The 16,036-nt window shown below is 41.4% G+C and overlaps 2 protein-coding genes across 3 annotated transcripts in view; one reads left to right on the forward strand and one right to left on the reverse strand.

Annotated features, from left to right (window-relative positions):
- CAVIN1 (caveolae associated protein 1) overlaps positions 1-7,593 on the forward strand; it is a 38,558-nt gene extending 30,965 nt beyond the window's left edge. Inside the window, exon 2 of the mRNA XM_070727654.1 lies at positions 5,033-7,593. Coding sequence (XP_070583755.1) covers positions 5,033-5,722 — 690 coding nt within the window. The 3' untranslated portion in view covers positions 5,723-7,593. The remainder of the gene's footprint in view (positions 1-5,032) is intronic.
- ATP6V0A1 (ATPase H+ transporting V0 subunit a1) overlaps positions 1-16,036 on the reverse strand; it is a 512,121-nt gene that overhangs the window by 100,887 nt on the left and 395,198 nt on the right. The window lies entirely within an intron of this gene.

A 16,036-nucleotide genomic window follows, 5' to 3' on the forward strand; every position in this document is an offset into this window, starting at 1 on the left:
AAAAGTTAGCTGTAGATGGAGGAGGATGCCCAAGTTGCGGACTCTCTCTGAGGGGGTCAATGATCGGCACTAGACCAGATTACTTACAGGACCGCCTTCTGCCACACAAATCCCAGCAGCCGATTAGGTCCCACAGAGTTGGCCTTCTCCAGGTCCCCTCGACCAGACAATATCGTCTGGCAGGACCTAGGGGAAGAGTCTTCTCTGTGGCGACCCCGGCCCTCTGGAATCAGCTCCCTCTGGAGATTCACACTGCCTCCACCCTCCTTGCCTTTCACAAGAGCCTCAAGACCCATCTATGTCGCCAGGCATGGGGCAGTTAGATCATGCCCCCCTTTTTCTGACCATTAAAGGTTATGTGTGGATGTGATTGAGTTATTGACTGCTTTTTAATGTAATGGGATTTTAGCTTATAATTTTAAATTATTAGATTTGTACACATTGTTTTTGTATAGTGTTCTGTGAGCCGCCCCAAGTCTAATAATAATAATAATAATAATAATAATAATAATAATAATAATAATAATAATAAATCTCATCATGTCTATGGATACATTTATTTACACTGCCAGGTTTCATATCCAACTATACTTTATTTCATGTTAAAAAATATTTTTAAAAATACATTGCGCTTCAAGTGGAATAAGTGAGCATTTGAATATTTCTTGATTTTTGGCTACTGCCTGGACAAGCCCCTTCAGTTTTCTTGGGAAAGTTTTCTTATTTTGAAAGTAGTATGCTATTATCTGTATTCTGGGATTAAAAGAGAACAAGTGGCCTAAAGTCGCCCAGCTAGTTTTGTGCCCACTGAAGGACTAAAATTCATTGTCTCACAATCTCTAGCGCAATGTCTTAACCACTACAACCAAACTAATCACTACGCCAGTCATTTCATAATATTATTACTAGAAGTTGAAAACATGTTTTTTAAAAAGTCAGTTTTCTAGTTTCCAAAATATTATTCCCAGTTTTGTGTATTTTGTGATTCCAATCATTTATTCAACAGTTCAATATTATGTTAGCTTAGCATAACATATGAGTACTGCCTTCTCCATCACTTTCATCATTGTTTTAAGAAGAATTTCTGCATCCTGGTTCCAAACCAATACTAGGCCACATAATACGCTTTCAGGCATTCTGCAAGTGTATGACATAAATCAAAACAGTCATAACATTTCAGGGCCATGTGTTAAATCTCATGTCTTTTTTAATCTTTCCCACTATTTTGACGTGTTTAAATAATGCTTGTCATGTTCTTTAGACAAAAAAATCCCCATACCATTATCAATGTTTTTTTTCTTAAAGAGAAGAAAAAGCAAACATAGATTATATAGATTATTGCTTAAATCTGTATTCTTAATATGCCAGCATGAGAACAATTTAAACAGCCCGATGGAATATGTGCTTTCAAAAAAAGACAAAGTGAGTTGGTATGTTGCAGAGATAACCAAACCACAAATATTTTTATTTTCTCCCGCTGTCCTGCTACTTCCTGCAGCTGTTACTAGTTAGAATTGAATCTTTAATAAAACTTTAATAAAGTTGTAGCTAATCCACTGTTTTCAAAAGGAAGTTTCAGAATGGTTCCGACATCTAGTAGGTTAATTATTTCACTTTCCCAAACCGAATGGTTTGTGATCTTAAAATAGCTATTTAAATGAATTTCAAACACAAGCCATGATGAAATTACTGACAAAAGACTAGACAAAGCTGAATTCTGATTATATTCTTTACAGTGGTGGATTGTTACTGGTTCGCCCTGTTCGGACGAACTGGTAGCAGCCGGGATGGGAGGCTCCCCCTACCTACCCGGACATCATCACAGATGATCTGCGCATGCGCAGAAGTTCCATGCGTGAGTGAAGCAAGCACGCTTGCATGCATGCGTTCACAGTTCTGAACCAGTAGCAATATCAGTAGTGAACACAAGAACAGGGGGGCACAATCTGAGGTTTGTTGGGGGAAAGATCAGAAGCTACATGAGAAAATATTATTTTACTGAAAGAGTAGTACATGCTTGGAACAAACTTCCAGCAGACGTGGTAGATAAATCCACAGTAACTGAATTTAAACATGCCTGGGATAAACACATATCCATCCTAAGATAAAATACAGGAAATAGTATAAGGGCAGACTAGATGGACCATGAGGTCTTTTTCTGCCATCAATCTTCTATGTTTCTAAAAGTAAATGAAATCCACTACTATTTATACCACTTTACACCATGTTAGCTGACTTAACAGTATAAGGGTATATAGCGGTCCTCCCCTGCCTCAGGTCCATTGCCAACTTCGGCTTACCAAGGATTTTATAACATTGGGCCCGAGCTCACCAGAGTGATTCAACTACCAACAATTGATGTGCAGGTGGTGACATTGTACACTCCTTCCACCTTCCCAGTTGTACCTGATCCACCTGTCCCTCCACCATTTCCACCAGGCACTCTCCAGCAAGCACATCCTACTACTGATGAATGCGGACTCCAAAGCCCACATAAACCATTGGGGGGTACTAGAGAGTACCTCAGAGGGATAGTGACCTAACACCATCAGGAGACAGGTAGCAACACTAGCTTTGGTGCTGTCACATGGGAAACTACAGTCCTTGACACAGCATCCTACAATGCACTGATTCCTAAAGGGCACCACTAATCTAAGACCCCCAGTAGGACATGTCCAAAGTTTTAAATGCGCTCACCAGATCACCCTTTGAGCCCTTGAGGTTGGCCACCCTGCGTTTTCTTAGTCTTAAGGTGGTACTCCTTGTGGCAATTGCATCAGCCCGGGGGATTTCAGAACTATAGGGCCTCTCTGTGAGAGGGGGCCTTAGTATTCTGTCAGGGTGAAAGAGTAGTATTAAGATTAAACCCCTGCTTTGTACCCAACGTGTGCCCATGGTGCCAAGGAACTGATACTGCCAAAGTTATACCCAGCCCCTTATCATGCCCTGGAGAAGAAGTGGCACACCCTGGATACCAGGAGGGCTCTCAAGTTATATATAAATAGGACATCCCCTTTTGGAAAGTCGGAGTCTCTTTTCCTATCTTTTACATCTTTGGGCAGGAATGATAGGTAGACATGCATAGCCAAGGCATATGAGCTACAGGCCATTCTGGCCCCTGGGCATATCTCTTCACATTCCACCTGGAGCGCAGCAATGACTGTGCCATGAGCAACGCAGGCCTCTCTAGAAGAGGTCTGCAGAATAGCTACATGGTCCTCTCTATCTCCCTTCATCAAGAACTATAAACTGGACAGTTTTGCCTTTGCCAAGGCAGCATTTAGCCAAAACGTACTGCAGAGGGTTATCACTGAGCAGGGGACTTTGGAGCAGGTTGCTGCCTACCTGTAAGGACAAGCCAGCTTTGGTATGTCCCATTCCTGGACCTTTGGAGAAAGGTGTTGGTCTTAATGTGATACACCTTTTCTCATGGAGGAGATAGCATCTCAAAATTTCCTGGTCATCAATCCATGAGAAGTGCACCATAAGAGACATGTTGAGTCTTTCACTTCATCTTTGCCCTAGCAACAAAGGAGTGTCTGACCGACTCAATCCAATCAGCGAGTAGATGAGGTCAGCCCCATTCCTAGATGCCATCTCCACTCCATGAGAAGAGGCATATTAGGTAAGATCAACGCTCTTTTCCTTTATATTACTTAAAGTTTTCAAATCAAACTATGTGCATTGGTCAGAGTAGGGAGAAGATCCTTTGATAATCAGTACTTGAGCATGCTGATATTAAAAAAAGTTTTAAAGCAACACTAAGTGATTTTTTTCTAAAATCATGGCAGAGGTGAGAGTGCCTGTGAATATTTTTGATGATCTATCTAAAATATTTTTGAAAGTTAATTACATATTAAAGTAACATGACATACCAACCATAACACAGAATACCAACCATGAAATGCTGCATGTTAACAATATTAGATTTTTCTCCTGCTTTTATAACTTTACAAGTAATTCAAGGTGAGTTACTTATTCAAAGTATCTGCTTTGTACACCTGGGACACACAAAAGCAAGGGACAAATGTAGTACATGTTCTAAAGAACATTTGAAAAAAGAGGTCCACAAAATAGTACTACGACAAAGCTGGGAATAATTCCATTTCTGCCACTGACATAGTAGCTATCATTCAAGATTTGTTAAGTGATGCTTTGTGCAGGTCATCATATTCTGTGTAGCATTCAAAAGCAGAAGTAAGGAAAAATAAGATAATAAAATTTTTGCCATGATCAAATCCAAATAAATTAGTGCAGTCATTAGCCAGCAAGAAGAAAGAGGAAAAGAATTTGTTTTCAAATATTTAGAACATCTAACAATAAGTAAGGAGCAACAAATAGAAAAATATACAGTATATTGAAAAGCTTTGTTCTTATAGTTAAAACTAATCCAAAATTTAGAATTATAAAGCTCAAGACAAATCTGAATTAAATATAGTAGAATAGTGAACATTAAAAAAAAATGACCAGAGGGTAATGCTGAGGCAAAGTCATTTTCAGACAAATTCAATTGCTCTTGGATATTCTTTATCTAGTTTTATATGATACTACCAAAAAATTTGACAATCTTATATGTTATTTCAGGATTAATTTATTACCACTTTTTGGCCTTTTGGCCATAAAAAAAGAAAATGAGATATATAGTAAATATTGTAAAGATCCCCAAAATATTTATAAATCATGGTCCAGACTTCCAGTATGAATATGATGCTTAGATATGAAAATTTACTTCAAAGTTAGGGTACAAAAATAATGGAAAGGTTTAAACAAAAAAATCTGGTTTCAGATAAGGTTCTAACCTGGTCTAAGAATGAATTGATTTTTCAGATGATTGGGATTAATGATTGCTATCAGTGTTCAACACACTAAATTGTAAAGATTAGCAAATCCATTTTAACTAAAGCAAAAAAGATTTATCGAAGTTAAAATGGATCTGCTTTCCTACCATTGCTGAGGGCAAAATTTAACTGCCTGTTAATTTCTACAAGATGAAAAAAGTATGCACACAGTAGTTTTTGTTTATGTTTTGCAGGATGAGGTGAAACTGCCAACCAAGCTGAGCATAAGTAAATCTGTGAAAGACACTGAAAAAGAGGAAGAAGGGGAAGAGATCCCAGCTGGAGAGGAACACCCTGGAGAGGATCATATTGAGCTCTCCTCAGATGAAGAGGTTGAAGTTGAAGAGATTATTGAGGAATCCCGAGCAGAACGTATTAAGAGAAGCAGCATGAGGAAGGTTGATGACTTCAAGAAGGCATTCTCTAAGGAAAAAATGGAGAAGACCAAGTTGAAAACTAGAGAGAACCTAGAGAAGACCAAGCTGAAGACCAAAGAGAACCTGGAGAAAACCAAGCAAAATCTGGAGAAGACCCGACATAACCTGGAGAAGAGAATGAACAAACTAGGCACTAAGATAGTCACCACTGAACGCAGGGAGAAGATGAAGACTTCCCGAGATAAGCTGAAGAAGTCCTTCACCCCTGACCATGTAGTCTATGCGCGTTCCAAGACAGCTGTCTATAAAGTGCCACCTTTCACCTTTCATGTCAAGAAGATCCGTGACGGAGAGGTAGAAGTGAAGGCCACAGAGATGGTGGAAGTTGGTGGAGAGGAGACAGAGAACACAGATCTGCTGAGAAGCGAAAGCCCTGAGATGAGCACACTTCTGCAGATCACCGAGGAGTCAGATGCAGTGCTTCAAGAGAAGAGTGATAGTGAGTGAGGCAAGTGGCAGTATGAAAGCATCAAATGCTGAATATGTAACCTTCCACATTTTCCACATTTCCTCTTTTTGGCCTCACATGGGCATGCGCATCCACACATACACATGCATACATATACATACACAATATATACAGAATTTTTACAGCTCGCCTGCCCCTTCTTCAACATGTAGCTTCAAGGTGCATTTTTGTATATTTCTGACTCATCATATAGAACATGGAACCTACTTATAATCCAGCAAAATACCATTCCTGCTACTAAAAGCTTGCTTTGCCAGCCTGCCATGGCAATGCCCCAACTTCCCAAAGGTGCTACCCAAGAAGTAATCTATTTCTACGCTCAGGAAGCATGCTGCTTCTTAGCTATCCTCTTTCATGTCAAGAATGCTTCCTGGAGACCTAATTGCAAACTTTTCAGACAGAAGACAAAGCACACGCATAGAAGCAAAGAAGGAATTGGTTCAGTATATCATAGAACTAGGGGATAATGAAGGGAACATGGAAATTACTGCTTGAATTCAGAGATATTGTAATGTTTGATTCAGGCATGCAGTCTGTGCACACTTCAATTTCCAAGAGATCATATGGAAAAAGTTGCACTTAGTAGGCCTTATTTCACCAGTAAAAATCAAGAGATTGCCAATAAATACAATCAACAGGAAGTTATCTAAACAGGATGTCCATTTGCATTATTAGCTACACAGATCTGTGAAGCTACTTTGCAATATGGTTGAAATAGGGATACTGATCTGGGGGTGAGGATTGGATGCAAGGAACACTGGACAAGTAGGGAGAGTCAAGGGGAATAAAGATGGCTCAAGGACAGAGAGTGGATGTGGCCTTAAGACAGCTTTAGCTGCGAGCAATAAGGGGTTACCAGCATCAACAAAACAGGAGGCAACTATCATCTATTCTGTTAGTAATCTTGACTTCCATTCCTGGACTGGATCCAGAGAGCACTGCAGGGTTGTTTTCGGCCTATGCCAGGGCTCCAGCAGTGGGCCAGCTTTAACTAGTGGAGTAGTACTTGAGCACATGCAGTTTTTACTAAATTTGTAACATAGAAAGAGTGTCAAAGTGCAAGAGTTCATTGCAAAGGTGTCAGAAAGGGTTGAGTGCAAGAGTTCACTAATACAGGATAATTTGTTACAGAGAAAGGGATTCTCAGATACCCACCCTGAACAATACACCATTCGAAATCATACACATACTGATTTCCATACAGCTACCTCTTTGGCTTGCAGAGGACAGTTTTCAAGCAAGCCTGAAGCCTTGCTTTCTAGACACAAGACAATGGCCTCCTTCCCCATTTTCTGACACATGTAACTATCCTTCCCTTGCATGACTTTGTGATTTACCCCAGCCCCTGCTTTCCTGCCTTCCTTACATTCTATTGGGATTTCCCCCCAGTGTCTCTTATGGTCAAGGAGAAAATATTTGCAGCTATGAATCCATCATATGTCTTGCAATTCTGCATCCAACGCATCTACCACAAATACCAGAACTGCCTATTCTAACATCCTCAGAAATGGCTTGGCTATCCAGACCTTAGCAAGAAGAAGTGTATGTGTGTAAGGGATGTTTTTATTGGACTGGGAAGTGTGCGAGCAAGTGAGTAAGGGTTGTTCCCTTCGCACTGCACTTTCCTTCAAGCCTTTCGGTTCTTGTCATGGATCTAGAAGAAGAGAGAGCCCAGGATGTAAGATATGCTTGGCCTACAAAACCATCAAAGATGGGATGGGGATCTTGCCTCATTTGGGGGAAAATAAATGTGGGGGAAGAGGGTGCTGTGCCAAGCAGCTGCATTGCTCTTTTTTCTAAGACTGCATCCTGGTGAGCAGCATGAATAATAAACTTTCTTTTCTACGTGGATAAGTGTAAAGTGTTTTGGGGAACAACATTACACAGATTAGTGAACTAGGAGCAGGAACATTTCCACAATCAAATGACATTTTTAAAAAGTACATCAACACCTCCCTTCTGTTTTGGAGGAAAGGTTCCCAACAGCAAGAAATAAATTCAAATAAGAATGAGACGTAGATCCCAGTGGAAAGTGAGGAGAGGAGAGGGAAGGGAGGCAGCAGCTGCCTTAGTAGAAGGATCGGCCAATGACTGTTCACTCTCTAGAGCAGCCCTTCCCAACATGGCATCCTTCAAAGCATGGGTCCTCAAACCTGGCAACTTTAAGACTGGTGGACTTCAACTTCCAGAATTCTGGGAGTTAAAGTCCCCCAGTCTTAAAGTTGCCAAGTTTGAAGACCTCTGCTTCAAAGGGATAAAAATTACCAGTTTGCTTATCTCTAAAAGGTATTGGTTGGGAATGGTGAGAACAGCAGTGCCAATACAATTGAAGTGCTGTGGTTTGGAGAAGACTGCTAATGACTTTGCTTGTCCACCATATTTTTACTATTTAATAGATCTTACCAGCAAAAACAAAGACTTTACAGCGGATTTCTTTTTAAAAAAACACATTATTCCCCATGGCTAATAAGGCAAGAAACACCACTAGAATGAAATAGTTCTTACCCAAGAATTTAAGAGCAGTTGCTCAGATATAAAGTTTTAGGGGAAAGACAGTTGAAAAGAGAAAGGAAGTGAAAGGAAACTGATATATATGTAATACCCAACTTACTACAACAGTTCATTTAGTGCAAGGGTGTCAAGCTCAAGGCCCACAGGCCAGATCTGGCCTGTAGGGTGCTTAAATCTGACCCATAGGGCTGGCCTGGAAATAGCAACGAGCCAGCCCACAGTGCCGCTAGCAGCCAAAATGCATGCAGGGCCCCTGCAACTTGTTTTGGCCAGTAGGGTACAGCCAGGAGACCGCCCTGACTGATAGCGGGATACAGAGAGCATACAGAGCCCCCCCGGGCTCCGTTTTAGCTGACAATGTGCTGCAGGAGGCGAATGTCCTGTCTCCCCACCAGCCAGCCAATGGAGGAGAACTACAATGCTGATCCTGTAGTTCAATGCTGAACTACAATGCTGAATTACAATGTAAACTCCAATTCACTATAACAGTTCATTTAGTGCAAGGGTATCAAACTCAAGATCTGTGGGCCAGATCTGGTCCGTGGGATGCTTAAATCTGGCCCATGGGGCTGGCCTAGAAAAAGCAAAGGACCAGCCCGTGGTGCTCTAGCAGCCAAAATGCATGCAGGGCCCCTGCAATCTGTTTTGGCCAGCAGGGTACTGCAGGAGACTGCCCAGGCTGAAAATAAGATACGGGGGTGGGGGGCGTGCACAGCCCCACCCGTGCTCCATTTTGGCTGGCAGGTTGCTGCAGGAGGTGTCCGTCCTGTCTCCCCTCTGGCTGGCCCATGGAGGAGAACTACAATGCTGATCCATCCCTTGAAGAAATCCAGTTTGACACCCTAATTTAATGACTTAAAAGTTACAACTGAAAAAAAGTGAGTTATGTCCATTTTTCACAAAGCAATTGCAGCATCCCCATGGTCATGTGATCAAAATTCAGATGCTTGGCAACTGACATGTATTTATGACAGTTGCAGTGTTCTGCAATCATGTGATCATCTTTTGTAATTTATTGACAAACTAAGTCAATGGGCAAACCAGACTCCCTGAACAACCTATTACTAACTTGACAACTGCAGTGATTCACTTAACAACTGTGGCAAGAAAGGTTGTAAAATGGGACAAAACCCACTTAACAAATGCCTCACTTAGCAACTGAAATTTTGGGCTCAATTGTACGTCGAGGACCACCTCGGCTTGCACAATTTTACCTTGTAGGCAATTTGATATGTTGATGGGGTTCGGCATTTATTTTTTCTCTAATCTCTAAAGCAGCATTCTCAAATTTTGGTGCCAAACATTTTATTCTGCACATTGACAGTTAAAGGAAGGGGAAATGGAGGTTGTCTAGATTTGATCCAACACCCCCCCACACAGACACACACACATATATGTAGCCACATAATACGGAAATGACAGCTGGAAAGGGGGAGAAAATGTGATGAAATGATGGAAGGAGGTACAGATTACCCTGTCTGTGAGGACAATACTACATTAAATGTTTTTGCCACCTGACTCTCGGTGATGGGCAGTTGACAACAATGAAATTAAAGTAAAGCAATAACACAGTGATTATAATAATAGCAAGGGCAACGGACCAAATGAATGCATTTAGGGGTCTTGACCTCCATTGCCAAATTTTAAATTAAAGTGTTTATATCCCGTCCTTTGAATCCAAATGAATATAATTAAATATTCATTTATTATATTTATATGTCACCCATTTCACAGAAATATGACTCAAGGCAGCATACAACAAAATAATAAAAACAGAATTTATATTAAATGCAAACCATTATCACTGTTTGGGAAGCAACAGAAAACCCTGATGCCACTTTTTCCTAATCTCTGGGGCAAGAGAAATTTCCAGTGACCTTCCCTAGGAGAAAAAAAAACCAGTCTTAGTTTCTTTAATACATTACAAGTACTGTATACTACATCTTTTGTGCAAAACAGTTTATAGTTTGAATATTTGCAAGTAGAGAGTAATATTTCAGTTCTTGCATTTTTAACAATGACAGCTACTTTATGCATGTGAAGGCTTTTGCTTTTTAAAAAGCCTTATAAAGATATGTATAATTGTGACAGGATAGCATTTAGCTTTCTCAAACTTTAAATAAAAGCACACCCTTTCCAACAGATGGAAAATTAATAATGAAAATTTTGTAAAAAGTTCCCAAAATTATTATATATTTTCATTACAGCCATGTTAAAGAAAGTGAGGGTTTTTGTTTTTTTTAAAAAAAGCAAGCAGTATTGCACAGATTCATTATAGATATATACAGTGTAGGATTCTAAGAGTAGAAATTAAAAACGGGATTACAGTTCATCCACAAAATATTTGCTCTACCCAGTAATGGGCAGCCAAAATTTTTACTGCCACATTGAGGGTGTGGCTCATTTTGTGGGTGTGGCTTGATGGTCATGTGACTGGGTAGGAGTGGCTTGCCAGCCATGTGACCAGGTGGGAGTGGCTTGAATGATCATCATCGTTCAAGTGAACTATTATTGCCACACTATGCCTTTTCATCTCAACTATGGGCAGAGTGAGGGCTTCGCAAGGGGAAAAAGACCACAGCCCAGACTGCTTTGGCATGGCACGGCTATCCTGGCCTCAGGAAGTGGCTGTGTGGGGCTGGAGGGGAGCCAGGCAGGAGAGAGGGAAGCTCGTCTGAGGCCAGGAAGGAGGAAAGAGGAAAAAAAGGAGCCCATAGCAGCAGCAGGGGGAAAAAGGGGGAGCTGAGCTGAGACTGGTAATCCAGGAAGTTACTGCCACCGGTCAACTGGAGCTGTGCATGCAGCTTCATTTCCACTGGTGGAACTGTCTTCAATCCCATCGTGCCTGCTGCCCACCCCTGGCTCTTCTCCCTTGAATCCAGTGGTGAATGCACATGAATATAGGAAATATGGAATCAAAATGGATTCATCTTCAAGTTATTTAGGGCAAACTCATACTTTTTGCTTGGCCAATTGCCAGTAACAGCCTCCTGAAATGGATGGTTCCAACTGCCACTGCCACTGCCAACCCATCAAAAATCCATCCAGTGCTAATGGTTTCCACTCTTGATTCCAAACTGCCATTGCCATGTGAGCATGTGTGAGCTTCAAAAATTTTAACAAGGGGTTCTCGGTCCAGTTGTTGGGTGGGTATGGCCTCATCAACCTCCTGCACCACGGCAGAGGGGAGACCGTTTTTGCCCTCCTTGTGTTCCAGAGACTTTCCTCGAGCTTCCGGGAGGTAGAAAACAGCCTCCCCAAGCTCAGGAGGCCCTCTGGAGGGTGGAAACATGCCCAAGCCTCTTATAAGCCTATTTGAGCCTTCACGCATGCCATACACTTACCTGCATCCAAAACAGGCTTTGTGGGGCTCCTGGGAGGGGTTGGGTGGGCTGGGCCCGCCAGGAGTGGGGTTTGTGGGGTTCTCTGAACTGCACAGAATCTTATCTAGAGGTTCTCCTGAACCCCTGCGAATCCCCAGCAGCCCACCCCTGATTTTAAGCCTTTCAGGGTGGTCCTTGCTTTGTTCAATCTTAACAGAAGATTGCCATTGTCAAATGTGAGTGTCTTCCCTTTCCAGCAATGGTTGGTCACTAACTTGGGCAACTATTCTATCCTAGATGATCATGCTGCTATGTTCTTTGCCACTTGTCAACTTTTATTTTTTTTAATACTGTATATGACTAACAATGGTCTTTTAAATCAAGGGACCATCCTCACTTCTGGAGGGACTATCCTCACCACTCAACCTTTGTATTTCTTGGTGGCCATCAGTGGTGGAGGATGCACCCCTAGGTTTCTCACCCCATCCACAGCCTTGCAATGCAAAGCTTCTCCTCCCTTTCATTTTTAAAGTCACAATGTTGCTGCTTTATTTCCATTAAACTGAAACTATTAACACATCCTTATTTCAAAGTGTTCATAAACTTACCGAAAATGTACCAGTGGAAGATCAACCCATTCCCCTGTTACATTGCTTATTATAACATCAGAGCAATGATGATACCTTCACAGAAAAAAGAGTCTATATCAGTGTTGAAAGAGAAGATGTGAGAAAGAGATTCAGAGAATTCATTTATGCAAATCTGGGAAAGCAAAGATATGTGAACCAGTGAAGAAGAAACAATCCCTAAAATGAAGAGGAAGGCACCAGAAGACTGCCAGCCAGCAAGATGAAATGGACAGAGGAATGACCAGCCACATCCTACTATGACCATAATCCAGAGTTGAGCACCAGCCCAGTCACTACAATCTGGTCAAGAGGATCTGAGGTTGGCTTAATTAACTGGACCAGCAGAGGAGACAATCCGTTTAGACCGCAGAGCGGGATCCTTGTCTAACTGAAATTGGCTTCCTGGGTTACAGGGAATGTTTCCCTGCCTTCATAGATAAAGAAAAATTGAACCTGTGACTGTTGGAAAGGACATGCCCTATCATTCTTATCCAAGTAACATGTCTAGTACCTGTCTACTTCTCCTTGCAGAGTCATTTCTATTTGATGATATAGAATTTCAGATTCGGGAAAAGGCCTAGGATGGAAGAAAATTGTCTTTTAATATAATGAAAAAATGCAAATGTAATTTTAAAAAATTACAAGAGTAAAATTATGGTATCCATCATTTTGTCTAGCTGTACCACAAATTTGACTTTAATTTTATAAACTAAGTCAACGTTGAAAGTCTTTTCCCCCTTCAATACAAAAAAATATGCAGCAGCTACTTTGCTTAAATATTTAAGGAAGTAACCAATGATCAGTTTCCTGCTGGATTAGATTATGAAAGATTATTCAGATTCTTGGGAAAAGAATAATTCCAGTGAAAGTGCTTAAAGTGGAATTTGGCTTGTGGCATCTTTTTCCTCTTTCAGTTACTCATTATCCCTTTCTCCAAAATGTAGTGTGATGTGAGTAGTTCCTTTATTTTGATGGATCTTCCCACAATGTCACCAGACAGACTGGAATAGCTTCCACTTATATTGAGGTCAGCTCAGTCAGCTGCACAGGAGACTCCTCTGATCTTTGCATTTCAGAACAGCCACTTCTTTTTGGAGCAGGACTAGGAGAAGAATGAGCTTCTGTCTTCTAGTACAACTATTTCTGTCTTCTAGTGCAGCCATAAACATCATTTATAAAGAAAAAAAACAGGAGACCCACACTGGACAGCAGATAGTTTTATGCAGTCAGAACATAGGAATGGAAATAAAAATACAATGTTATTTGTCTGCATAAAGCTTGCAGTGTGCTTTCACAATTGTGAGAGAGCTTAAGTTAGGCAAGTACCTAAATAATAAGAATTAACTGAGAAAGGAGTGGTGAAGATCTTAACCAATACGAGACACATTACAGACATGCAAAATAAGTCTTTTAGACCAGCGGTCCCCAACCTTTTGAGCATCAGGGACCGATTCTGTGCAGAAAGGTTTTTCCATGGATTGGAGTGGGTGTGATTTTGAATGCTGCCTCCATAGATGGAGCTTCACTTGTTTAACAAATCCAGTTTCTGGCATGCTGCAATCTGGTGCCGGTCCATTGTCTGGTTGTTGAGCACCCCTGTTTTAGACAACGATAGAAAATAAAAGTGTATAAGCTCTCTATTAATTTTCTCACCTTGTATTTACTCCTAACAGTTAATAGATTTGTAAATGCAAAAAGATATCATGCATAGATAAATCCAAATAGATCAGTAGTATCTTGCACAACAACAAAATTTGAATCATAGTGAGTCCTTCTATATCTGATTAAAGCTAGTAGTCCAAAAATGGCCAATACCTTAGCATGGAAATACCCTTCCACTCAAATTTAGTAATGGTGTTCTAAAATGCACATTGGTATTAAAGAAGATACAATCATCATACTTATAAGCAGTAAATAGCTCTAAAGTTTTATAGAACTGCACATTATAAAGAATTCCTTTAATTTATCTCAAATCTTTCATGATTGATGGATTGATTGTTGCATTTACTTTCTCAAAATGAAATTTTATTTGACAACCCAATAGCAGAGTTTACACAATCAGTTCCTCAAAACTGTACTATAAAAAATATGTCTAATTGAATGGAGGAAGTAAGGGAGAGAAGGAAAAAAAGACAAAACAGAAAGTAGATGCTCATCACATTGTACAATTCTGGGTAATTTGCAACAAATTTTAATAAGTTTGAGATTTAATCAAGTGCAGCAACACCCCACTTCCTGGAGAGAAAGCCAACAATAAATTTGGTATAAAAACACCTAAGAACTTAATTCTACTACTAATTTTAAACTGTTAGACTAATGTGCTCAGAAGCACCTATTCCTTAAACAAACTGATGGCCTGCGGACTGGATGCATCATGCGCAGGTCAGGCCCACCCTAGCTTCACAAATGCATAAAATGTCATGAACCATAATGTGATGGCAACATAATGTAGCGAGTTTGACACCCATGACTTAATACATTTGGGAAATACAGTGATCCCTTGTTTATCGTGGGTTTTCTGTTCCAGAACTAGCCACGATAAATAAGTAGGATTTATTTTCTCTCTCCCCCCAACACATTGTCCCTCACTTCCCCACTCTCTTTACCATTCATCTCTCTGCCTCTGTTTGCCTCTCTTTCAGGGAATCCTCACGAGAGGCTCCTGGAGGCTCCACACCCAGCAGCAAAGCGTCACTTTGGCAGGGACAAGGCAGGCGCACTGCTGAGTCCTGGCGCCGGCAGCGACAACTGCTGAGATGGCTCTGGCAGCTTCTTTCCCGGCTAACTCAGCGGCATGCCTGCCTTGTCCCTGCCAAAGTGATACTTTGCTGCTGAGTGCGGAGTGGAGCCTCCGGGAGCCCCTCGCGAGGATTCCCTGAGAGAGAGAGAGAGACGTAGGCAGAGAGATAAGAGGTAAAGAGGGAGGGTGGAAGTGAGGGACAATGTGTGCATGGTGGGAATCCTCCTCGCGAGGGGCTCCCGGAGGTTCCACTCTGCACCACGTTAAGCCCCAGCAGCAACCCGCAATGTACTGAAGCCATGAAAGGTGAACCGCAAAGTGGCGAGGGATCACTGTATACATTGGCCATATGATATTTAAAGTACAGTGATACCTTGTCTTACAAACTTAATTGGTTCCGGGACGAGGTTCTTAAGGTGAAAAGTTTGTAAGATGAAACAATGTTTCCCATAGGAATCAATGGAAAAGCGATTAATGTGTGCAAGCCCCAAATTCACCCCTTTTGCCAGCCGAAGCGCCCATTTTTGCGCTGCTAGGATATCCCTGAGGTTCCCCTCCATAGGAAACCCCACCTTCGGACTTCTGTGTTTTTGCAATGCTGCAGGGGAATCCCAGCAGGGGAATCCCAGCATTGCAAAAACAAGCGCTTCGCTGGCAACGGAAGTCCGGAGGTGGGGTTTCCCATGGAGGGGAGCCTCAGGGAAATCCCAGCAGCACAAAAACGGGTGCTTTGCTGGCAACGGAAGTCCGAAGGCGGGGCATCCCAGCGGCGGCGATGGGTTTGTAAGGTGAAAATAGTTTGGAAGAAGAGGCAAAAAAATCTTAAACCCCGGGTTTGTATCTCGAAAAGTTTGTATGACGAGGCTTTTGTAAGATGAGGTATCACTGTACTGTACTCCTCTGCTAAATGTGTAATAATCTACAAGGAATACAATAGTATAAGGAATTAACATCTGTGAAAATTTGTCCCATTTCAGAGACAGGAAATATAAATGTATTTCTGGAAATAGCAGTCAAGAGGCATGTGTATTTGTGTTACATATGAAAATGTTGCACTGAGTACAATATTGTGAACAGGGAATGCTGACT

This window comes from Erythrolamprus reginae, chromosome Z (assembly GCF_031021105.1).
Source record: "Erythrolamprus reginae isolate rEryReg1 chromosome Z, rEryReg1.hap1, whole genome shotgun sequence".
In the NCBI taxonomy this organism is placed as follows: Eukaryota; Metazoa; Chordata; class Lepidosauria; order Squamata; family Dipsadidae; genus Erythrolamprus; species Erythrolamprus reginae.